The sequence below is a fragment of the Ambystoma mexicanum genome, chromosome 4p (assembly GCF_040938575.1).
Source record: "Ambystoma mexicanum isolate Mex_15411 chromosome 4p, UKY_AmexF1_1, whole genome shotgun sequence".
NCBI classification, from domain to species: Eukaryota; Metazoa; Chordata; class Amphibia; order Caudata; family Ambystomatidae; genus Ambystoma; species Ambystoma mexicanum.
Genome location: NC_090927.1, coordinates 1,129,220,749 through 1,129,247,038, shown reverse-complemented (window position 1 = coordinate 1,129,247,038; position 26,290 = coordinate 1,129,220,749). Strand labels below are relative to the sequence as shown.

At 49.7% G+C, this 26,290-nt stretch overlaps 1 protein-coding gene across 1 annotated transcript in view; it reads right to left on the bottom strand.

The window, feature by feature from the left end:
• Window positions 1-26,290, bottom strand: part of SHPRH (SNF2 histone linker PHD RING helicase) — a 1,474,452-nt gene that overhangs the window by 400,501 nt on the left and 1,047,661 nt on the right. Inside the window, exon 25 of the mRNA XM_069606718.1 lies at window positions 9,215-9,403. Within this exon, the coding sequence (XP_069462819.1) occupies window positions 9,215-9,403 (189 nt within the window). The remainder of the gene's footprint in view (window positions 1-9,214; window positions 9,404-26,290) is intronic.

The following is a 26,290-nucleotide window of genomic DNA, read 5'->3' as shown; positions in this document are numbered from 1 at the left end:
TGGAGTACCCGACCTTCAACTGGGAGAGAAGGTCTGGCCGTTGAGACAACCGGAGAGCTGGGCAGATGGTCAATTCTAGGAGTTGCGAGTACCATGCCCTCCTTGCCCAATCTGGTGATCATGGTGGTTCAAAATCTCCTCAACCTCCTGAGAACCCCTGGGATGACGGGTATCAGAGGGAAGGCATAGTGGAGGGCAAAGACCCACTCCACTTGGAATGCATCCCCCAATGCGCCTTTCACTGGGAATCCCCTCAAGCAGAACTGTCTGCACTATGAATAGGAATCGTGGCAAACCGATCTACCGCCGAGGCACCCCACTGAGGGAAGATCTCCTTGAGAACTTCCTGGGACACTTTCCACTAGTGTCAGAACGTGCCTTGCCTGATCAAAGCATCCACCAGCCAGTTTCCCGTTCCTGCTAGATGCACAGCTGAAACAGATCTGGTTAGCCAGCAACCAGAAATTAGTTGATAATGCGATCATATAGATTACAACCATCATTAAGATTCACTCCAAATTATGGTGACACATAAAACATCTGTTGAATATTATGTATGTATTCATGTTATCATTGAATATTATTCTAAATGTATGTAAAAGCATCATTGCATCCGTTTGTCTGTATGAGTATGGTTGTTGAATGAATGAATGGATTGTATTGTGTAGAAATGATTAATACTATCTGCACTGTTTTAGATGTGATTTTACCTGCAACTTAATTGTTGCTCTTATTGATGATTTATTCATGATTGTCATTTCTAATTATTGTATCAGTTTGAATAAATATTTTTGATACGGGTTTACTAAATTCAGTCCTCTGGATATATTCTTTCAGTGTACATTGTTGTAATAATTCCTTGTTCCAGAGTGTGGGGTCTCTCTGCTTTTCAGCACACTACTAGCCAGAAACCAGAAACATAGTTGCAGCGCCTCCTTGCAAAGGAGTAGGGACTGAACACCCCCTCATTGTTGAGGTAGTCCATGGCCACTGTATTGTCCATTATAACAAGAAGGTGATTCCATTTGAGAGATGGTGCAAAGGCTATCTGGGCTAACCTGATCTCCAGCAACCCCAGCCTGTTGATATGCCACCAGCTCTCTATTGGTGACCAAAGGCCGCTCACCTGCAGATCCCCGCAGTGAGTGGTCCAAACCTTGAATGATGCATCTGTGACCACTTGGACCTGGGGCCACAGAGGCCAAAAGGGTTTCCCCCATCCTCATGTTCTCTCTGTTGGCACAGCAACACAGGTCACTGGTCAATGAACTCGACACTTTGAGGATGTCCTTCATGGCATCAAAGTACCACTGATCTCTTAGCAGCCGTTGCAGAGAGCACAAGTGAAGTCTGGCCTCTGGCACCAGAATATTGCAGGAAGCCGTGAAACCTAATAGGTGGAGGAAGGATGCCGCTAGTAGGCTGTCGTGATTCTGGAAGAGTTTGGCCATTTGCCCGAGACTGGTGACTCTCTTTGGAGGGAAGGCCTTCCTTGCCAGTGTGCCCAGGACTGCTCCGATGAACTGGAGCTTCTGCGTTGGTGTGACATGGGACTTCTGGAAGTTTAGGGAGAAGTTCAACCTGTGTAGTACAGAGCAGGTGTCCTCGAGCGGAGTTGATACTTGCTCTGGTGACCTTCCTCGGGTCAGCAGTTGTCCAAGTACAGGAATACGTAGACACAGGCTCTCCTAAGGTGTGCCGCCACCACTGCCATCAGCCTGGTGAAGTCCCTCGGCCTGGAGGTGAGCCCAAAGAGGAGCAATTTGAATTGGTAATGCATGTCCCCTATGACGAATCTCAGGAAATGCCTGTGCTTCTAACGGATCGGCACATGAAAATAAGGGTCATGAAGATCCAGCGACACCAAACAGTCCTGAAGCCGCAGAGCCTGGAGAATGGCTTTCAACATCACCATTTTGAACTTATACTTCCTGAAGAATTTGTTCAAGGCCCTGAGATACAAAATGGGACGGAATCCCCCGCCTTTCTTTGGTACCAGGAAATACTGGGAATACCAGCCCGATCCTCTCTGCACGGGTGGCACCTCTTCGACTGCACCCTTCAGTAAGAGGGCCCTCAGTTCTTCCTGGAGCTCCTGTTCCGGTTGTTAGTGAGGAGGAGGTTGTCTGTATGGTGGTTTGTTTAAAAATGGTGGACATTCCCCCCATTCAACGAGCTGCAATGCCCAAGTGTCTGAGATGATCTCCCTCCACTGGAGCAAGTGCTCGCAAATTCTCCCTCCAACCAGAGAAACATGAGGGGAGAACTCAAAGCGGCTTGGTGGGCACCACTGCAACTGCTGCGGTGTGACCGTAGAGGCCCAAGGCCCCTCTGCCCCATTCGGAACGCGAGAAACGCCTCTGGCCTTGCCTGTCTTGTGAGAGCTGTGTCCTCTTCCTCTTCACAAACGGGACATACGGCCTATAGCTTCTTCCCCTTGAGGAAAAACCAAAAGATTGTTTGGCGGTTGTTGCACACCCAGGCCCAGCAACATGGCAGCTACTTTAGAGCTCTAGAAGGCTATGCCCAGCAACTTAGCCTGGACATTTGGCGAGAACCTAGAACTGTGCAGATAGGCTGCCCATCTAAGCACAGTGGCTGATCCCATTGTTCTGCCCACACAATCTGCAGCGTCCAGGCCCGACTGCAATGCTTGGCAAGCCACCACCTTACCATCATATACAAGTTGCAGATGATCATCCCTCATTTCAACAGCAGGGGTGTCTTCCGCTGCCTGCTTGACCAGTTCCACAGACCATGGGAGTATTTGGCGAATGCACAGGATGCGTTCACTGCCTTGAGGGCCATACTGCCTGAAGCAAAAATCTTCTTCGCCAGGGCATCGGTGTTCTTAGACTCCCTGTCTGTTGGCAAGTTCAAATTAGATGTGGCTGGTCTAGGGCTCACTGTAGCGGCTTGACTACCAGACTCTCAGGAGTAGGGCGAGTAGATAGAAACTGTGGGTCACCCCTCGCCGGTTTTTACTTCTTGGTCAGCTCAGAATCCACAGCTGGAGTATAGCAAGGCTTTAGCCACAAGGTGGCAATATCAGCTATAGCAACATTGAAGGGCAACTCCCTTTATGTCCGAGGACCTCTGTCCAGAATATCTGTCAGCTCATAAGTAGACAGTGGCATTGCTGGGGTGCCCAGACCCAAAGCTTACACCGCTCTTTCAACCGTCCTGAGGTATTGGGAATTAGCATGGCCATATGGAGCGGCTTGCTACATGTCTAGGTCAGGAGATGTGTCAGACCACTAGCATCAAAGAGCCTTTCTGCAAGAGTGACCAAATCAGCCTAGTTGGAAAAGTGATCATCTCCACTGGCCCCTTCCACCATAGCCAAAAGGCACCTGGTCCCCTTCGTTGTCGGAAATGGACTGCATAGTGTTGAAAAACGTTGAGTGAGACAAGGCAACAAAGGAGCTCTCGACCACGTTGATGGCGACACTCCCACCACGCCTAATTACACCGATGATATCAAGCCCTTCGGCGCCATGGCAGGCTTCTCGGTAGTCATGGTGAAGCACAAGGGTGGCAGATCTGACTTGGCTTGGTTGGTGCCGGAGGCACTGGGCACAATTGGACCCATGGGAGCCAACTGCGTCGAGAATGGAGTCATACCAGCAGTGGCCGTCAAACATTTGGAGCACCTGCTCCTTGAAAGCCTCCCACTCTGCCCTCAACACACATGAACTTGGGTAGGTCTTATTGAGTTCCGACGAGGAGTCAGAGTCGTGCCTGCGTCAGTGGTGCTGCTTCTTTTTGTGGGAAGACACGGAAAAATGACTTGGCGGATGCCACCTTTTCTCGGCCTTCTTCTGATTTCTGTCCGCTTTCTTGGGTGTAGGACCCTCTGTGCCTTGCTGTGACGACATGGTGGTCGAGCAAGCTGGGGATTTCAACGTGGGCTGCCCGAGCGCTAGCTTTGATGACCGTTCCTTCAACAACTTGGGGTTCATTTTCTGACAAGAGCCACAATCTTCCATCATGAGCTCTTTTCCCAGAAATCACACACAGATGCCATGCGGTTCAGTAATCGGCATCTTGGCGTTGCAGTCTTGACAACGGGTGAATTGAGACGCCTTGGGAGCAGACATGTTGACGAAAAGCAGTGAAAATTGCCAATTTCTTGTTGAATTTGATCGAATTGAAAATTGTCTTATGAGACTCATTCTCAAAAGCAGCGTGCAGAAAAAAAGGAACTGAGGTATGGGACGTAGTGACGGAATATATATGGCGGCTGACGTCATGTACGAAGCCGACAAATGGAATGTCGAGTTAAGGATTGGCGGTTGAGTCGTACTATGCCCCTGTGAAAAAGGTTTCCGAGCAGTTGACGCTAGAATAGATATCTGTCTGATGAGGAATCTGTGGGAGAATGTATCTTCAATGGATTGCATTCTAAAAAAGGTTATTCATAAAGTTCATACATATTATGTTCAGGGACACACACTTATTTTCCTCATTGCAGTAACTTGAAATGTACATCATAGAATGAAAAGGTTTACATCTGTACGACCTACTCGAACTTGTATATTTTGTAATTATTTGTGTGACCTGATTGTATTTTCTAATGTACATTCTGCTATGATGTAACTTTGTAAGTTTTGCATTTTCTTGCCAATGCGCCCTGCTACCCCTGGGTCTGGCGCACACAAAAAGTGAATAAAACAAACAAACAAACCTTGATTCAAAGCAGGACATTTCCGCTTGCTGAGAAGACTTCCTCAAGAAAGCCTTACAGCGAGTCTCAAAGCAAAGATTAAACCAGAAAAACGATTCCACTTCATGCACATTTTGAACCATAATTCTTAGTGCTTCAATCCCACAACTAACCTTGCATGTTAACAGAGTTTTTGTTATAATCCAGTTTTTTTCCTAAGTGATTGTCCTCTTGATTTCAATTGGAGCTAACATTTCATTCTCCATTAACATCAAGACTCCAGTGGGATGCCCAGTCTTACATCCCACAGCAAGGTGTTGCTAATAGTGAATCCTAAATGGATTATAACATTCCAGAGCAGTTTCATTACTTGCAAAAATCCATGTACAAGCTTGAACAGCAGAAATTGGTACCATTCATACACATGGTAAAAACGATTTGACCTAAAGCCTGCCACTTAAGCGAGCAGTTGCTCTGGATGTGTTTTTCCTTCTAACAGCTAATGAGAAAACACAGGTTTTGCTGATCCAGACATTTCAATCAATGCCACATGACAAGGCCTGCCACGTATTGGCTAATAGGACCATCTAGAGTTTATCCTTTTAAAAACGGCAATGTATTTCACAGAAGTTGAAAACGGGTTGTTCAGGTTTTGTTGTACTTGGCTATGAGAAAGTGTCTCATGTACCTTTTACTCCAAAACTCTTGATTTTGAGTTGAAGGTACAATTCACCCTCTCCTAACCCGCTCCTGGTGGATATAATGCTATTCCGCCAAATAACACTGCTTTAGAAAAATAACATCAATGAATGCAAATGTATTGATAACAAATGCTTGTTTTCAATAGTTCTGGTAAACCGAAGAAAGGTTTGACCCCAAGTTAGTCCGGTTTAAAAAAAACACAAGATAAGAATCATCTGATATCTATGGGACTTCCAAAGCAAACACCTTGTACCATTGCAGTATATTTTGTTACAAAAGGGGGACTGGCAACCAAAGTAAGGTGTAATCCAAAGTGAGCATTTCCTTGGCCAATTATCATTTGAAACAAAGTACATTATTGCAATGTAAAGATGGCATAGCAAAGGGGGATAAAATACATGTACTGTGCTGCGGTTAAATAGTCGCAACTACATACTTATTGCAAAAAATAAATATTTACTGTGAACGGAGCATGCGTCATAAAATGTGGACCATGCTCTTTTAGAGGCCAGCAATGTGATACAAAACTAATATTCACCATGGATGAAACCAGTGTAAACAATTTGAGGTAAGACTATTTCGATTCTTATTTTGAGAAGTTGGGAGTAAAACGATTTGCAAAGGACAAGAACATATTTCTCATTTCCAGCTGGTGTATTTTAGAATAGTAAAACTATTTTGTTATAAGCAAGGCCTTTTGCTTGCAATCAAATCATTCTTTGCAGCTAGCAATTCACAGTAGAGGCTGGTGACTGACAAAAGTGAGCATGACAATCGAATTTGAACTTGGATGCCCGACTGACAGGAAACTGTCAAGAGAAAAAACCTAAATAATGTGTCAGCAATATGTATGCATATTTCTGCAGGTTTGACAAGTCCACTGTAGTCCCCCTCTTTATTACACGTCTCATTGCTGAACCACGATAGATTTTAAAAAGTTATCAATAACAGAAATGTATTGGTAACAGTGGCTCTATTACATGGAAAATGGAAACTGCATACTCTAAAGCAGGAATGCTAGCAGGGGCCAGGACTAATATATCTGTGAAGAATCCTGCAGATCCCTCACTAAAGCCCTGCCCAAAGTCTTCTCGCAGGGACCAGGGGAGGGTAGACGCTTCCTGATCTCAACCCTGGGGGTGGTGTACTGCGGGAGGATCACCTGGATGGAGACAGGGCCCAGAGTACTGAGGAGAATCTGTGGGGTAAGGTGCAGTATTTTTCCTCCAAAGGGGATATTCTTACTGCTGTGCCAGAGGAGGTTGTGGCTTACTGTCACTTGAATATCACTCAACCTCCTGTTAAACATAAGGTTATAACACCCAAAGAAAGAATCCTGTTTATCCATAAAATCACATGTGCTCCTCCATATCAAAGGTGCACTACAAGGAATAGTGAGTGTTGCCTTCTCTATCACATCTTTCTCTAATATAGTTAAAACGTATGGCCCCTCTGTTAAAAACATTAAAGGAATGCAACCTACCCTTATAGGAAGTGGAAAAACCTAACTTTGATAAAAAATGAACTAAATGTCACAGAATCCCATTGGGACTGAGACGAAGAAGAGGGCTGTAGAGGAATGTCGAAGTGGAGGACAGGCAATCAGCCCTACTAGCCTTTGCCACGGTCAGGCCATTAACAATAATAGCCTGCACTTCTAATTAATTGCCGCACCTAAGAAGCATAAAAGGATGCAGCAGGATGGGCAAGAGGAATAGAGCTGGAGAAGGAGTTGGAGCAGGAGCTGGAAGGGTGGCAGAAGGTGAAGAGCATGAGGCTGGCAACTCGTGAGGAAGTGTGATCACTTAAGGGACGCTGGAACAGAGAGGGAGCAGATTTCACCTGCAAGTTCTGAGAGGGTCCTGTGTTCACAAACCCTGCCTTGCCGTGGCTGCAATGAGAGAGACGTGCTGAATGTGAAGGTCTACCAGGTGCATTAGTGGCTGTGATTGCAGAGCAGTGCTGAATCCAGAGGCCCGTAGCAAGAAGCAACCCGAAAGACAGCAGTGCAGGAGACTCCAAGTTGGCGTGGCCGAACCAGAGACAACCGTGTTGAAGAAGGGTGTGTGTCCCAGGTGTGCATAAAGCTGTAGAAGCAGAAGTCAGGAAGTTGAAGCGGCTCGCTGCCGCAGTGTTCCTGGTGACGGTGAATGAAGTGTGGCATCCAGGTTCTCTTTTAAACTCTTGCCAGTAATTGTTACTAGCTGGCGTAAGGGCAGTAGCAAGTATAAATAGTTGTTTGTTGTGAAATCTATTGTAAACAATGGAAATGTATCACACGCACCTCTAACACAAGGTATAGTGCTTGCATATAAAGAAAAGCTTTCATTTTCCATTTTAAACATTATCGGAGAGATACCGTGTCAAGGCGAAACGTTTCGAAAGACTCCGAAAACACTGAAGCTGACATTCACAACTTGTTACAAGAACTTAAAACATCAAATAAAGGTCGCGTGTGACCATTTATACTTTCCTGACTTGTGTAGAAAGTATCTCCATCTTAATACATAGAACTATCAACCCTTACAGACAACTGAAGTTGAAAATCTACCTGAAGGAATGGTTGCGTACACCTACAATTGTTTGTCCTTTTGAAGACTGAATCTTGTAACCTTAAGAACGAATATTCTTTTGAAGCAGAAGTTGTTGTTCTAGTAAGAAGAACAAGCAAAACCCAAGCCAAGAGGCAATCCTTTCTGTACTGCAGAAAACCCTGTTTGAATCAATCCATCTAATGGGTAAAGTTGTTAAAGGTCTAGTAGCCCCTGATATAAGTGAGACATTGTTATCTGAAGTTGGAAGTATGGCAATACACCTTCAAGGTAGCTACTGGAACCAAGAAGATGTATACACAGCTGGGGAAGGGAGCTGGGTGCTTGTAAGAAAGTCAAGCCAATAACCTGTGATGCTAAGACTGTTGGGAGTGTGGAGGAAGCCTATCGAGAAGCAGAAGTAGGTCATACTTGTAACAGTAAGGCAGACTGGAAGAGGCAAAGAGGCTGCGCTTTTCTTAGAACACAGTTAAGAAGAGTGTCTTGCCTACTTGTAGAGGTCGAAGTGTCCTGCTTAACCATTCTATCATATGAAGTTGAAGCAGAAGTACCAGAAATGTAGTTGTGTATAATACGGTCAGTAGATGTCACATTGAGGTTGGTTGAAGTAGTGGCACACTGTGCAACCAAGGAGTCTGTTTCCACAGTAACAGAAGGGTGGTTAAGAGGTGAACAACAACCCAAGAAGAAGCATCCTGACAACTACACCAGAGGTACTACAGTGGCTATGAACACTTGCAGAATTATATAAGAAGAAGTGGCTCATCTATTTTCTAAATTGTGTTAAATTATTATTTGTGCATTTATGTTTACATATTTTGCTGTTTAGTGTGAGGGCCAGTTTGTAGGGGTGGGATGGAAACCAAAAGAGGCCCTGGAAAGAAGTTTCAAAGTGTCCCCATAGTATGCATTTTTTGCAAGCCCAACCCTTTTCCTATGAGAAACTATGGAAATAGAATAGGTTACCACACAAAAGAGGCCCAGCATGCAGAGGTCTACCGAGAAATCCCAAGAGTTCCCAATAGCCTGCCAGTTTGTTTCTGTTAGGAGTGGTTCCCTTAGTTCTTAGACTAAGTAGGGAACTCCCTGCTAGAGTAGGTTTAGCAAGGATTTATTTGCACTTTTATCTTTTAATAAAATGTTTGATGTTAAGAAACCTACAAGCAGTGGTCAGTCTTGCATTACTGACCCCTCACACACCTCATGGAGAAAACTCTTCTCAGAACAGTCTATTATTAGCAAACATTTACTTGTGGATTTGCGCTATATCTTCAGAGAGTGCACCGCACCTTACCTTAACAGGAATGTCCTTCTCTTGGTTTGACATCTCCGTGGTGAAGACATAAGAGATCTCCTTGTGTGTTGTAGTCTGTCTGCAGATGGCACATTTAATGGCACTCCTGCGCATGCCCACGCTGTACTGGTCTATAATGATGGCTATGCATTCATTACAGAAGCAATGACCACAGGTCAACACAGCCCACTAGAAAAAGCAAAACAAGTAGCTTGGTTATTATTGATTTTTTATCAGGAGTACAACCTCAAGAAAAGTTTAAACAAAAGAAAACATTACAAGGAAGCACACTAGATGCAACTAGTCTCTGAAGGAGCATAAGTGGTGGGTGGAAGGTGGGTGGGCAGCGTGGCGAAGGGAGTACCGGGAGGAGGTGGAATGCAGGGGTGTTTGGGCTTGCACAGCGGCCAGCAAGACGCTCCATGGGACAGACTGCCCCCTAGGCTACTTAAAGGGGACCGGCAAAGGTTCGGGAACAGTCAACGGGTGATGCCGAAAGTGTTACCTGAACCGTCACTGGTTTGGGTTGCTGGGGGGTCACCTCAAAAGGCCTGAGGGTGCAGGAGGTAGGTAGCTACCGTAGGTGCTCTGAGCAGCAAATGCTCCAAGCGGCAGGCGGCCGTGCTGGGGAGGACAGAGGTGGAGTTCACCTCGATCATCAAAGCCCAGGCACAGCAGAAATAGTGGGTAGGTAAGGGGTTGCAGCCTGGTGGTATGGCAGCTTGCCGGGGAGATTAGATGGAGCGAGCATTAGCCTTGATTGGCTTTGTGTCAGAGAGCTTGCCATGCGCAGCAGGTGCGGTGAGGCTGTCAGCACCTGCAGGGAGAGGGGATGAGGATTGCTTGGCACCCAGCTGTGCAGGCGACCCTGTGATCATGCAAGGGTAGGGGATCGGCCGTGAAGCGTGTATTCCACCAGTCGTCCCAGGGTATGATATCTGGTGCATGCCCTCATCTGGCTATTAGTGGGGTGCAGTCTGAGTCCCCTAAGGTTAGCATTTTATTTCCGTAGAACTGGGTGGCGGGTCATGGGTCAGGACGGTGACCAGGGTGGTTCAGGCATCATGTCTCTGTGCTGGTCATGAGGTAGCTTGGCAATGGCACCCAGCGCGCCCCGTGCCTTGTCTGTGTGTGCGTGGCGGCTTCAGTGGCTTGGTAGAGGGCAGTGTTAGATACTGCATCCTTTTGGTCTGGGGTCCTTTAGGGACTGGCAGGAGTGTTTTTGCGGCGTGCTAAGTATTTTTGGTGCTGTGGAGCACAGCAGGGTGCAGGAGAGTCTTTAGCCAGCAGGGGGTGGAGGAAGGTGCGAGCCTGGTGATATTGTTGGTTGGGTAGGAATATGCTGTCGATGCAGCAAAATAAGTCTTTTATTGTGCAGGTTCCAGCTTAGCAGCAGGGCAGGGGACAGGTGGACACTCAGTCCCTTAGGGAGGGCCTTATTTTATATGTGAGGCAGTTGGGAGACAGCTGGCATAAGAGGTAGCAGGTATTACAGTTGGGGAGGTCACAGCGGAGAGCGGCCTCATGTGGGGCCCTTGCTTCAGTGAAGGCGGGCAACCCAGGTACGAACAGCGAGCAGGAATAAAGGGGTCGGGGAGAAAGTTTGGACAGAAAGAGCTGTATGAAGATCGCAAGGCATCCCGGGGGCAGGGGGTCAAGGGTCCCCAGTAGGTAAGGCAATGGTGCGACATGCAGGGCAGATATGGAGGGAGGTAACAAGGGCTGATGGTTGAGTGGGGGTGGAAAGGGTGAGTGGCAGTGGGATGGAAGGGCATTAGGTGACAGGTAACAAGCGCTGAAGGTAGGAGAGGGAGGCTAGGGGTTCAGTCGCCCCAGCCTTGGACACAGGGAGAGGAGTTGTGGTACAGGGGAGCTCCAGAAGTAAGGGACTTCTATAAGAACAAGGGAAGATGGTTGAGGCACCAACTCCCACACTGAGTATAGGGGAGGTAGCTTGGGTGGTTCCATCAGCAGAGAGGTGCCACCAAGCACGTGTTCTTTCTTTTGGCAGCAGGAGTACTCTGGCAAAAGGCGCGAGGAGGAGTGAAGATGGTGTGGCCTGGATGCAATAGACGGAAAGGGCATCCCATTTGCAACGAGGTCAGCAAGAGAGCTAATGGGCAATGTTTTGGGCGAGGATGGGGAGAACACTGTGGTACAGTGGGTAAAATGAAGATGCTGGCAAGAGTGGTATTGTACAAAAGGACCGAATACCAAAAGTTCTACTCCCAAAAGCTGACCCCCAATTTTCCGCACATATATATGTGGGGGGGGTAAAGTGTATAAAAAATGTATAGGGGTAAGGTGGGAGGGGTGTGGGGGGTCTCCCAACACATATATATTTGTGGAAAATAAAGAAAATAATAACAATTCAAACTTTTGGGAGTTGAACCTTTGGGTCCGGTAAAATCAAGCATCCGGCCCTGTAAGGGAAGAGGAAGAAGATCCATCATACAGACATAACTAATACACTGTGGGCATATTTAATAATGGCAGCAATGGCGAAAAGATGGAAAGGGGAGTTTGTGGATCTCCAAGTTGCTGCACATGGAGGTGAGGGCCAAATAAATGGCCAAAGAGAAGGAGAGGGAATTGGGGGAGAGGGTGGAGGGAGGGCGAGAGCCAGGGTGCCGGTGATCATAGTGAATTGGACCTCAGCATGTATTATATATGCAAGTACTTACAGCGTGAAATACTCTGAGAGGGGTGTGATGGGCGTTATGAAGACGCCATTTGTTAATGTCAAGGGATTAGAGTGGGTGATGTACAATGGAGAGTTTAGAGCAAGACTAGGAAAGGACCAGAGCATGATATAGGAGGAGATGGACCTGGATATATGGGTACAGTGGATGGTTCCTATGCGTCAGACCCCTGTCTTGCATACCGTAAGCGGTTTTACCCTGGCCTTTCAGACCCCACTATTCATGGCCACCCCGATCAGACAGGGTGGAGCCTGGTGATAGCAGGCAAAAGCATGTTGGGCATTTACTAAGGGAGCATGCTTCCGGGTTAGTTGTCAAGTACCGACATGAGTGCAGTAAGAGAGCGGAACAGCACCTCATCACGCATAGTTTGCGGCGGATGACTGGAATGGTGGTGGCAGAGGGTGCTGCTAGGAGAAGGACTATGAATAAAGGCCCATATGCCAGTTAAGTTTGGCCCCAGTGAATGAATGGTTATGGATTTACCCAGCAAGGGACAGCGCACGGATCTTGGGGGATGTGTTTTGGGAAAGGTTTTAGGTTGATCTATCAGGGTCCCAGGGTAAGAAGGGGGCCGAGAGAATTTAGGTCCGCTAAGGAGCAGCTGAAGATAGAGAAGAGGAAGATTGCGAAAGAGGTCCCTGAGGGGTGAGCAGATTAGAGACACAAGGACGTATTAGTTGTAGTTTGTCCCAAGTGGGATGAGATAAGAATAGGAAGGTCATTTTTGGCAGCTATGCAGCATTTAAATAGTGCAAAGAATTTACATGGATGGATGGATGCAGTAAACTAATGGAGCAGATATGTGAAACAAGGTATGTGGAGCTTGGGAGAGCTGGTCAGAGTTGTTGTGCAATTAGGAAATCTTCACCCAAAGCTGGTGGAGCGGCCAACGGGCGGAAGTGGTACATTAACCAAAAAGGCAGTAGCATAGCAAGAGTGCCAATGGGATCACAGGCTCTGAGGGTGCATGGACCGATGCAAGAACATGTTAAGGGGAGAGATCTTGCATTGGTAATAATTGGATTGGACAAGTAATTAAAATGAGTATCCAATGTAGGGTAAGGTTGGGCAACACAATGGGCTGTCAAAGGTGCAATAAGCTATATATGGCACAGGGAAAAGTGATGCAGAGGCATGAAAGGACATTTTAAGGAGGGGCGCTCCGGCATGGGTAAGAATTGGATAATGTGAGGAATCTGAGGGTGTCCTCACTTCTTTCCCCAACATATCCTCCTCCCAGGTGGCCAGGGAAAGGCTGACACTATTGGATCCTGACCCTGGTGTAGATATGCGAGGGAGGATCACTCGGGTGGAGGTCACTTGGGGAGTGGGGATGAGGCACCCTTGGGTGAGACACAGTATCCTCCATTTCCCTTTTCTTTTTTTAAAATATGTTTATTTTAAACCAAGGCAAGGTGACAAAGCTTATGATAAATGAAACATGTAACACAACACCCTCATTCCCCTCTTTTTCCCCCCACCCACCACCCTCCACGGCCCTTGATGTAGGCCTGCTTTCCGCAAGTTTGTGATTCACTTTGTCTGCTTCGATTGTGCTTCCCCCTTTCAGGTGGCGTCGTGGTCTCCCAAGACTCGCCGGACATTAGTGGGCTTGTAAGTCAAAACGGGGAATCTCTGGTCATATTCCAGCACGGGGGCCCAGATGTTCTGAAAGCGGTGGAGGGATTCGGCCTTTGCCGCTGTCACTTTCTCTGCGATCAAAATGTCCCATAGTTTGCCCCACCATTGGATCATCGAGGGGCCGTCCGGGGTTTTCCAAAGGCGGGCAGTCACTATTTTCCCCGCCAGGAGGAATTGAGTTAGTAGTTTGGCTTTGTTTCCAGAGCGTGGGTAGATCCCTGGGATCGGGGCCCCCAAGAGAACGGCCCAGGCTCAAGGGGGAGTGGAATCCAGGTGATCTGTTCAATGGCCGCTAGGAATAGTTTCCAAAACTGTTGGACCTTTGGGCATGCCCACCACATGTGGAAAAAGGAGCCCAGTCAGCCACATCCTCTCCAGCAAAGGGGGTCGAGGGAGTGATTCATGTGGTGGAGCCTGAGGGGGGAGTAGTACCAGCGCAGTAGGATTTTATGCGCGCATTCTCTATTGGCGACACAAGCGGATGCTGCATGAGTCCGTGTCCAAATGTCCACCCTAGCTTGGTCTTCCATCGGGTGTCCCAAGTCTGCTTTCCACTGGACCATAGCCCAGGTCCTTGTGGCAAGAAAGTCCCCCAAAAATCGTCTATATAGAGTGGATATTCTACCCCGGGTTGGGAGGTCCTTGAGGGTTAGTTCAAGGGCTGTGAGGGGGCACGCAGCTACTTGGAGTGTTTGCGGATGGGAGCACCAGTGGCGTAGCTGAAAGTATGTAAACCTGTCTCTCTCCTGGAGTTGGAACCGCTCATTACATTGTTCAAAAGTGCGGGGGAGGACACCCTCATATAGCTGGTCCAAAGTTTTGAGGCCGGCCGCTATCCAGTTCTGGAAGTTTCGCGGCTGCATCCCGGGTGAGAAGGTTGGGTTGTGGAAGATTGGAGATAGGGGGCTCAGTCCCCTCGGGATTTCCTTACGCCTCAGCGCCCAGTCCCAGGAGGTCAGTGTGTGTTTAGTCGCCAGCAGGCAACCCTCCCCGTGTTCTCTAAGAGAGGGCGGGATGTGCGGAAGAAATCGGAGGGGGAGAGGGAGCCTTAATTGCTGAAGTTCCACCCATCTATGGCGGTCAGAGGTTATTTACCATGCGCGGATGTGTGCTAGTTCCGCTGCCATACTGTAGGCCTGCAGTTCGGTTACCGCCAGCCCCCTGAGTGTTGCGTCCCCTAGTAATGTCCTTTGGGGGATTCTGGCTTTTTTACCCCTTCAGATAAACCAGAGCATCTTCCTCTGTAAATCGCTTAGGATGGGAGTTGGGATTGCTCCCGGAAGGGACGAGCATGCGTAGAGGAATCTTGGTAGAAGGTTAATTTTACAGGCCGTTATGCGTTCCATCAGAGACATTTTCACCCTCCACTTCCCTGAAGAGCTGGGGAAAGTTAACCTGAAATGTATCCCTCAGGCTTGCAGGAATCTGAACCCCTAGGTAGGGAATGGACTTCCTCTTCCATACTATTGGACGGTTACCAGTCAATTGGTCGAAAACATTTGGTCGACAGGACAATTGGTCAACACCATTTGGTCGAATGCCAAATGGTCGAATTTTTTTTTTTCTTTTTTTTACCCCTTTTTTGGTTTTTTTGGGGGGGGGGGTCCCCCCCAACCCCCTTTTTTTTCTTTTTTTTTCTTTCCCCACACGAAAACCCACAAAAAAAATATATAAATAAAAAAAAAAAATTCGACCAAATGGTGTCGACCAAATTGCAGTCGACCAAATTGCAGTCGACCAATTGACAGGACACCCTATTGGACACATCGGGACCAGGGCCTCCTGTTCCTCCGGGAGAGACTGTTACGCTCACCTGGCTCCCACAGGGGCGTCTGTCGGACCCGGACAGCTGCGTTCTCCACCCACGTGATGCGTAGTGCAGCGATGACATACTGGATCTGCCCTCCTAATCTTGTCTGCTTAACCCGTAGAAATATTCGCCTGCAAGTGGAGAGATGGATTTAGCCACTTGTGGATTCAAGTGATGGCACCCCCACAGTCCTCGGAGAGAGACAATGAACTGGAGCGGGCACCTCTACTACTTCTTGTTTCTTCAAAAATCGTTTCCAGATACTGCTGTATTTTGGGGTGCAGCCCACTAAATCATGCTACCATGCGTCAGCACGATGAGAGTGAACTGTGTGAAAAAAGACCTAGGCAAACTTGCCTGCGGTGTGGGCCGCACACCCTTAAATACCAATTGGGTTTCAAAAAGAGTTCAGTGCTCTGTTAGTCAACATTAATGAGTCTTTGATTCTTGAGTTTGGTAGTTTATTTAAAGTGCCAGTAAGCAATCATTTTTGTGATGGGCAACATTACCCAAAAATGGCCAATGCATTTCGGACTCAACAGTCCTTCATCGGGGCCTAGCTAATCAAGATTTTTTGGCCAAACATAAGACATAAGTGTTAGTTGGTAGTAAGGCATGATAGCCCTGGTGCTGCAGCCTCTTGAGCCTGGGACTCCTGGAACATAGTGTTAAGAATGATGGCAAGGCGCGCACTCTGGTTCCCAGTCACAGTCCTCCCCAACTAATCACCTCCGAAAAGCGCCCACACAGCAATCTCACCTTATATTCTTGAAAGATGAGCTCTCCATCCTGCGTGGATTTGCAGGGGCGCGTCGATTCCAGTTACTTCACTGGTTTGAAGGATCGGCAGAGTTCCAGAGAGTATTGACTCTGAGGTTCCTGGTGAGGACCAGTAAGTATTAAGTTCATAGAGTTCAATATGTCCGATGTTCACTCTTGTTCCCCCCTTCCTTTCTTGTCTTGCAGCTGGCTTGTAAAAAGATGCTCTTGTGGCAGCTGGTGGCGCTCAGGTAAGAGTCTGTTTTACCCGGCGCTGTCTGGTAAATGTTGCACGAGGAAAACGTGTTGTTTTGTCTCTCTTTACAGATGCGGCACGTGAAAATATGGAGAGTCACAAAAGGATGCCTCTGGTGGTAAATCAGGTAAATCTATGGTGGTAAGAATTATATTTGTTGGTTCCCTCGGCTCACCTTGTGGTTTTCTTTTGTCTCCTAGGTGCCGAAGTTCGGCGAAGAAATGATGGAGGCAGCGCCGACCTGAAGGATGCTGTGAAGACTGGTGAGTATGGCGCGGCGCTGCAGCTGGAGGTGCGGCGCGTGCAGAAATGATGTTCTTTACAGGTCTGGAGACAAGATGGATCCAGAATCAGGTGTGGAATAGAAATGTTTGTTTTCTAACCTTCTTTGTTTTAGGAGCTCCGGATTCGAGGCGGGCGTGGCAGAAGACTGGATGCAGGCTGCAGGCACGGTGAGTGTTACGCTGCTGGATGCAGAATAACGCGAAGCGTGTGTTGCTGGTCGGGTGTGGTTTAAATAGCCTCAAAAGTAGTCCCAGGTAAGAAGTCCCAAGAACCACACCTGAGTAAACAATAGTCCCTTTCAGGCTTCATGTTGGATTGGAGTCATTTGCAGCATGGTCTGCCTGAGGTAAGTAATGACTATGAGCCTGGCGCCTTAGGCGTCAGGACTAATTCCTACTATGAGCCTGGCGCCTAAGGCACCAGGACTGAACCCAGATAGCCCCTAGCCGGGGCTGCTGAGGTTTTACTAAATGTCTAGATGCCTGCTCCCGGGGCTGATGGGCTTGGTCCGGATGCCTGGGGGTAGGCATCATGACAGAGACCTACACTCAGAGCCACAGATTTGTTAAAGTTAATGGCGAAGCCGGTGACCTCGCCATAGCTGGTTATTTCGGATAGGGCATGCTGTATTGAGGAGCGGGCTTCTGAGATCGTGAGCAACACATCATCTGCGTATAGGACAATTTTATGCTGGGACAGAGTGGTCTGGGGGCCCTTGATGTGGCTGTTCTGTCTGATCTTTTCGGCGAACGGTTCCATAATGACAGAATAGCAATGGGGATAGGGGGCAGCCTTGTCTGGTCCCGCAGGTCAGGGAGATCGGGGCAGAAAATGAGCCATTGATTCTGCGGAGTGTTTTTGGCGCTTTATAGTTAGCCAGGGCCATTGCCTGGAATGCCGGGCTAAACCCAAAGGCCTCCAGGGTAAGATGCATGAAGGACCAGTCCACCCTGTCAAATGCCTTGGTGGCCTCAAGAGCCATCAACACCAGCCCCTGGGAGTTTCGAGTGGCTAAGTCAACTAGGTTCAGGGCTCTGCGCATGTTGTCGCCTGCAGATCTGTTTAGAATAAAGCCTGTCTGGTCAGAGTGGATTATGTCAGGTAGAGTGCGCACCAGGCGGTTGGCCAGGATTTTGGAGTATAGGTTGGCGTCAATATTCAGGAGGGCTATCGGCCTATAGGAGGCAGGGTCTCTCGGGTCTTTCCCTGGCTTGGGTAGGAGGATCGTGGTAGATTCTTGCATTGACAGGGGTCACCGTCCCAGTCTCCCTAAAGGAATTGAAGAGTGCCACCAAGGGGGGAACCAGCTGGGGTTTCAAAATGTTGTAGAAACTTGTGGAAAAACCATCGGGGCCCGGGATTTGAGGGACTTAAAAGCTTCCTCGACCTCCTCACCTGTGATTGGGGCCTCCAAGCTCTCTGGTTGAGTTGTGCAGTTGAGGGAGGGCCGCCTCCCGTAGGTACTCTCTGTTTGTTTTGGTTCTGTGAGGGCGTCGTCATTACTTGGGTCAGGTGGTCCACCGCCAATTGTAGATTTTTTGATTCTGCATATTGAATCATCCCCTGTGGGTCTCCGAGGCCGACGATAGTGCTGCTGCGTTTTGCTTTAGCTAATTTAGCTACCAGCAACTTGTTTGCCTTACTGTTCTTGACATAGTAGAATTGTTTGGCTTTGGCCATGAGTTGAGCTGTGTGTTCGGTATAGTGGGCCTCTAGCTTTTTCCTGGCGATGCAGATGGCTCACTGCGTCTTGGGGGACCAGGCTTTTTTCTTGTGAGTCTCTTCTGCTGCTTTAAGTTCCCCTCCCAGGGGTAGGCGGGCTTGGCGTCTGTTGCGATGAAACGCCACTCCTTGTGCGATTAGCTCTCCCCTGATTACTGCTTTTAGAGCGTCCCAGGTGTTTGCGGGGGAGATGTCTTCTACTGGGTTTTCTCTGAAGAAGTTTTTGATCGCCCTTGCGGTCTTGTCCCTAAGTGGTAATTAAGGATTGGATCATACAATGACCATCCGGGAGGAGAAGAACAAGTTACTCTCTTACCTGGTAACGTTCTTGTGATGGGATGGTCCGACGACGTATTCCATATCTATGACAGTAATCACCACAGCTGTGCTGCTTCGGAAAATCTTTCGGCGTCTGCGTCCTGCGTCAATGACGTCTATACGCTGTCCTCGAGGGCCTCCGTCGACCCGACGTCACCGGATGTTATAAGTAGGACACAACGCCCATAGCCTCAGTTGTAGTTTTTTCCCAGAACGTGTGGCACCAATCTTCTGCCAGTATGACCACAGAAAGCCTTGCAGAAACTTAAGCTGCAATCGCATAAGAAATTCTGTAGCGGGGAAGGCAGGGAGGGAGCAATAAGGAATACGTCGTCGGACCATCCCATCGAAAGAACGTTACCAGGTAAGAGAGTAACTTGTTCTTCGAGGGGATTGCGTCCTCCGACATATTCCATATTTATGATAGACTCCCAAAGCAGTACCAACGTAAGGAGGTGGGAAAATAATTTAGAATATACAAATTTAGAATGCCCAATCAAATTGCAGAGTAAAGGACTGCCTTGCCAAAGGCCAGATCCTGCCCATGGATAGAATCTAGGGAGTAGTGACGTACAAAAGTATGGACCGAAGCCCAAGTGGCTGCTTCACAGATGTTACGAATAGGAACACCCCTCTGCAGGGCAGTAGAATCAGCCATACCCCGAGTCGAATGGGCCTGTAAGCCTACTGGAGGGTCCTTACTCGCCAGGCGGTAACATTCAGAAATTGCCAAGATAATCCATCTAGACAAAGTCTGCTTCGTCACATCTTGTCCCAAACGCCTTCCAGCGTAACAAATAAGAGCTGATCGTCCACTCTGACCCGGGACATGCATGAAATGAAGAAACTTAAAGCTCTCCTAGGATCTAACCTATGGAGCCTCTCCTCGTCCTTACCAGGATGCGGAGGAGGATAAAATGCCGGAAGAATTACCTTCTGGCTCAAATGAAAATCTGACACAACTTTCGGAAGAAAAGAAGGACGAACTCTAAGGACAACCCTGTCCTTATGAAACACAGTGAAGGGTGGCTTAACAGACAGTGCCTGTAACTCACTCTGCGAGCGGAAGTGACCGCAACTAAATACACAGTTTTCAGGGTTAACAGTCTCAAAGGACAAGAATGTAAAGGCTCAAATGGAGCACCCATTAGAAACTTGAGAACAAGGTTCAAATCCCACCCGGGCACCTGGAAAGGTGACGGAGGGAACACATTAGTGAGCCCTTTTAGAAACTGAGAAATTAAAAGGGATTTTAAAATAAGAACACTCCTCAGACGAGCGCTTAAATATGGACAGCGCCGCCAGGTAACCTTTAATGGTACCCACTTGCAAGCCCCTGTGGGCTAAAGAAAGCAAAAAAGACAGAACCACAGGAATGTCACATGAAAAAGTATCCACATTCTTAACCCTGCACCAGTCGCAGAACTTTCTCCAACGGTACAGGGACTTTGTTGCCGGACGTCTGGCCGAAAGCAACACCTTCCATCATGTCTTCAGGGAGGTCCCAATCCTTATACCTCAACCTTTCAGAAGCCAAGCGTGAAGGTTGAGGGATCGGACCTCTGGATGGAGAACCTGACCCCTCTCCCGTGAGAGCAGATCGTCTCGGTAGGGAAGAGGACATGGAGGGCAGATGGACAAGTCGAGAAGATCCGGGTACCACGTCCTCCGGGCCCATGCCGGAGCAATGAGGATCATCCCGGAACCGAACCTCTGCAGCACTTGTGGGATGACGGGGACTAGAGGAAACGCGTACAGCAGTGGGAAGGACCACTCCACCACGAACGCGTCTCCCAAGGCTCCTCTTGGAGGAAATTCCCACGAGCAGAACCTTCCGTACTTCCGGTTGACACTGGAGGCGAAGAGATCCACTTGAGGGGTCCCCCAAAGGGCGAAGATCTCCAGGAGAATCTCCTGAGCCAACTCCCACTCGTGAGAGATCGCATTCTGCCTGCTCAGAGCATCCGCCGTCTCGTTTCCGTCTCCGGCCAGATGAACTGCCGAGATCGAAATTTCCTGCTGTATGGCCCAGAACCAGAGCTGCATCGCCTCCCTGCACAGAGGAAGTGACCCTGCCCCCCCCTTTTTGTTGGGGTAGTGAATGGCCACTGTATTGTCTGTCAGAATCCAGAATCAGGACATTCTTTCCTCGCACAGTCGGCAGAAAAGCCTTCAGGGCAAGCCTGACGGCCCTCAGCTCCAACAGATTGATATAGAGCCTGGACTCTGACGGAGACCAACGGCCGCTGACTGTCAGCTCGTTGGCATGAGCTCCCCATCCCATGAGGGACGTGTCCGTCCTGATCGTCACCTCCGGCAAGGGCAGCCAAAACAAAGCCCCCCTCATCAGATTGCCTTCAACGACCCACCACAGAAGATCCTGGCCGACTGACGGTGGCACCTGAATGGGGTCTGACACCCTGCCGGAGGACTGTGACCACTGGAGCTTGAGAGCCCATTGCAAAGATCTCATCCGCAACCTGGCCTCTGGCACCAGAAGAATGCAGGATGCCATGAGGCCGAGCAACCTCAAGAACTCGAACGCTGGGAGATTCTGGGCATGTTGAAACTTGTGCATCATCTGCTGAATGTGGTGAGCCCTCGCCTGGGGAGGGAAACACTGCCCCAGGGACGTGTTGAGCACTGCTACGATGTACTGGAGCCGCTGAGTTGGCGTCAAGTGAGACTTCTTTAAGTTGAAGGAGAAGCCCAGCTTGTGAAGGGAGTGGCAGGGGACAGACAGATGATCCAGGACTTGCTCAGGAGAGCGCGCTCTGATCAACCAATCGTCCAGGTAGGGGTAGACGTGAATCCCCCTTTCCTGAGATACGCTGCCACCACCACCACCATGAGCTTGGTGAAAACCCTCGGGGCGGAGGTCAATCCGAACGGCAGGACCCGAAACTGAAACTGCGAGTCGCCAACCGCGAACCTCAGGTACTTCTTGTGCTTGGGATGGATCGGCACATGAAAATAAGCGTCCTTGAGGTCGAGAGACACCAACCAGTCCTGAAGTTGAAGGGCCTGGAGGACTTGAGAAAGAGTAGCCATCTTGAACTTGTCCTTCCTGAGGAGCTTGTTCAAACCGCGCAAGTCCATGATGGGTCTCAATCCTCAGTCTTTCTTCGAAATCAAAAAATAAGGGGAATACCATCCCTTGTTCCTCTCCGCTACAGGCACCAGTTCTATGGCGCCTTTCTTCAGCAGGGATTGAATTTCCTGCGTAAGGAGCGGATCCGGACTCTTCAAAGAGAGATTCCCTGGTGGACTGTCGTGAGGTCTCTCCCGGAAAGGAAGACCGTAGCCATGGGCTATGATCTCCAGAACCCACACCTGAAGTAATTGCACGCCATTCTACAAGATGCTGCGCCAGCCTTCCCCCAACCGGAGAAGCATGGGCTTCATGACTGAGCTGAAGTGGCTGCGGCAGTGCCTGAGGGCAAAGAGGCAACTGCTTGCGCGGCCTTGGCACCTCGAGTACCTTGTTTTCCACTTCTGGCACTCCTACGGTTGCCCCTTTGACTTGCAGCTCCTCTCGATTTACTAAAGGACAATTAATATCGAAAGGAACCTCCCCTCCATTGCTGTCCCCTAGGACAAAAAGGCGTAGGTTGGCGAACTGCAGTGCCCAATGACTTCGCTGCAGCTTTGGAGGTCTGCAACCTCTCAAGACACTCGTCAGCCTTGCTGCCAAAAAGATAGTCACCATCAAAGGGCATATTGAGGAGCCGGGCTTGCACATCAGGAGCAAAACCCGACTTCCGCAACCAGGCAAACCTGCGTATTACGGTGCTCGCCGCCATGGACCGGCTGACGCAATCAACCATGTCCAGACCCGACTGAACGGATTCACACATTGCATCCTTGCCATCCTGCACGATAGCAAGGAAACCATCCCATTCCTCCCCTCTGGGAATATGATCAGCCGCTAGGGAAATACAGTTCCACAGAGTGTGCGTGAAACGAGACCAGGCACAAACTGAGTTGGCAGCCTGAAGCGCCATACCCCCAGAAGAAAATCCCTTCTTCGCCCAGCCGTCAAAACGTTTGTCGTCCCTATCAGGAGGGATGGTAGGGTAAGGACGCCTGCTTTGCCGGGGCCGTAGCCGCCTGCACCACCAAACTCTCCGGAGTAGGGTGCGTGGTTAAGTAGCATGGGTCACCACCGGCTGGGCGATATTTCCTCGGCAAGGACTTGCTCACTGCCGGGAGACTCTCCGGAGCAGTCCAAGCCGCAGCCACCCTTCTCTGCAAGGCCATATGGAATGGCAGCACCGGGTCAGTTGGAGGACCTTCGTCCAGGATATCAGTCAGGTCATCCTGCTGAAAATCCCCATGGGGGGTAGACCATCCCAAGTAGTCCGTGGCCCTCGACATGAGGCGCCGGTATGAGGATTCGGCATGCGTGCCAGGCTCTGGCCTACCAAACTCCACCTCCGGAGAGGTGTCCAGACCACTGGCGTGGTGCAGCGACTGACGCAGGTCCTCAAGTTGACGACAAGAAACAATGTCATCAGGAACCTCTGCAGGAACCTCACCTTCCTCAGACCCCTCATCCACCTCAGAAATATAATCCAGAGGCTGGAAGGAGGGTACATAAAAAGGCACAAAGACATGTTTAGCCTTGGCCAGCGCCTTTCTGGGGGGTGCCACCGTGCCACGGGGTACCATCCGACAAGGCCGCCTCGAAAGGCATCGAGGGCGCCGACGGAATTGGCGTCGAGCGCGGTGCCGGTAGCTTCGACAGCGTCGACACAGGCCTCGAGGGCAGAGCCCCGAGCTTGTCTCTCGACAGCCTGGGCGCCGATGGCATCGATGACTTCCTCAGAGGTGGGGCCTTGAGAGAATCCGTCGAAGACCTTGGCGCCGCTGGTGTCGATGTCTTCATCGAAGACTTCACAGGTTCTCACGGTCTCGAGGGCGTCGAGGACCGGGACCTGGAACAGGCATGACTAGAGCGACCATCCTTGTCCGACCGGGACCTCGAAGGCACCCGGTCGTCGCGACGACTGCTCGAGCCCGAAGGCATACGAGCAGTGTCTCTAGCACGGCCACGACCGGCGTCATCAGACGCCACGGACGGACCGGAGCCGTGCGATTGAAAAATCGCCAACATCTCCTTTCGGAAGGAATCCCATTCCTCAGGAGTGGAATGCTTGTTTGGACAAGCAACCCGCCTACGGGTGGAGTCCTCGGAAGAGGATGGGTAAGGCGACCTGTGACGGCGCTTCCTGGAGTGTCTCGAAGAGGCAGAGGAATGGCGGGACCGACTCCCAGACCGAGAACCCCTGGACTCACGACGACGATGCAGAGAGTCGCCCCTCAAATCGTCCATCGAAAGACCAGTGGAACGCGACTTCCGGGGCTTGGCCACCTTACCAACCGACAGCAGCTTCTTACGCTCCCGCAAGGCATTTGATGTGAGCGATTGGCAGTCGACACAGTCGTCCGTATCATGGTCCTCCCCGAGGCACCAGAGGCAAGCGCTGTGCGTATCCATCAGCGACATCTTGGACCCGCACACCCGACACTTCTTAAACCCGGACCGCGGGGTGGAAGAAGCTAAAGACATCATACGATAGCAATGAAGAAACAGGTTCGAAGAACCCAAAGAACAGGATTCAGTAGAATCGAGGTGCGCCAAGATCTCCGAAGCGAACATGTTTGCGGAAAAAACAGAACTGAAGCTACGGGCGTCGTGCATCCTACAACATCCAGTGACGTCGGCTCGACGGAGGCCCTCGAGAACAGCGTATCGACGTCACCAACGCAGGACGCAGAAAGATTTTCCAAAGCAGCACAGCTGTGGTGATTGCCGTCATAGATATGGAATACGTCGGAGGACCCAATCCCCTCGAATTGGGCTTTGGTATGTGTGCTCGGATTTCCATGGTTACTGGGGCGTGGTCTATCAGGATCCGAGGGCCGACAGTTACCTCCTCGGTGTAGGTGAGCAGCTGGGCGGACGTCAGGAGGAGGTCAATCCTTGAGAAGGTTCGGTGGACATAGGAATAGAAAGAATAGTCTTTCTCAGAGGGGTGGAGCTACTACTTCCAGCGTAGGTGGCTGAGCGCCTGAGTAAGATCTCCAGGAGAGGGGGGGGTGGGATTTATCCAACGTAGGGTCCGGCACTCGGTTAAAGTCTCCCCCAATTATAACTTGGCCGTCTATAAAGTGGGATAAAGCAGCGCCCAGTGAGTCGTAGAAAGCTGATTGCCCGGTGTTGGGGGCGTATATTAAAGCAAAGGTGTATGGGTCTCCCAACAACAGGCATTTGACTACAACGAATCGGCCTTCAGGGCAAGACTTAGTATCCAGTATCTGGGGGTTCAGGCCCTTTCTGAAAAGGATTGCCGTGCCGTTTTTCTTGGAGCTCCCTGAAGCAAAAAGCTGAAGTGGGAAAAATCTAGAACGGAGCCGTCCCCAATCCTCCGATAGCAAATGCGTCTCCTGTATCAGAGCCACTGCTGCGTCTTCATCTTGGAGCTTTTTTTAAAGATCAACTTCCGTTTGGCAGGAGAGTTCAATCCGTTGAAATTCAGGGTGAGGAATTTCAGGGTTTGATGTTCCTGCGCTTGGTCTGCCCCTGCTGCAATGTTCGGGGGTGTGGGGTCGGAAGGGTGTGGGTTAACCGACATCTCGGGGGTATGTAAGCCATGGGTCACCCTGCTCTTGGGGTTTTAACATACGCCCCCAACGGTGGAGCGTAACTTTAACTTGAGTGGGGGCTAACTTTGTGGGTGTAGCCATCCCCTTGGCCAACGGAGCTAATCGTATAGATGCGAGTGGAACGGAATTCCAAAGACCCATAGATGGAATGTGCCTTGGAAATGGCCATAGGCCGTGGAAAGGCCCGTTGCGTTGGTTGTGGTTATTCGTGGCTGGGTCAAGGTTGGTGAGGTTCTTCTGCAGTAGTGCTAAGAAGACGGCCCGAGCATGGGGTGAGTCTCTGCAGATTACGGGCTGCACTCTGTTATTTCCTTCTGCTGCTTTGTGGGACCTTTGACCATGAGGATCGCTTTGGCTTTGGAAGAGCGGCCATTTCCTGGCCTATAGGGTCCTCCGATCTTGGTGAAGTATCCTCCTTGGGCACAGAAGTCGCATGATTTTGTCGGCGTCTTCAAGGTGGCTAATTCTGCATAGCGTGCCATTGTATGAAAATTGTAGGGCAGCCGGGAATAGCCATCTGTACCGGATCTGTTGCTCCTGCAGAAAGAGCGTCAGGGGTCGGAGGGATTTCCTCTTCTGGACGGTGAGCAGGGAGAAAGCTAGATATATCTGGAGGGGTGACCCCTTAGAAGGAAAGCTTGTCACATGAGCGGCTGATAGCTGAGATTGCTTCCTACCTTTTTTGTGGCTCCCGCCGCCCCCCCATTCTTGCAATCCTGGATACTCCCCTGATGAGTGTGTCCTCTCATTAGTCCTTAGTGCATTCAGATACCTGCCCATCCTGATTGCCAAAACAACCTAATTTCTGGCAAATTCTGATGTGGGCCCAGACCTGCGTGCATAATTTGCTCTAAAGATACTGATGCTTGTTGCCTAGGCTCCTTGGGACGTCAATCCTACCTGAATGGACC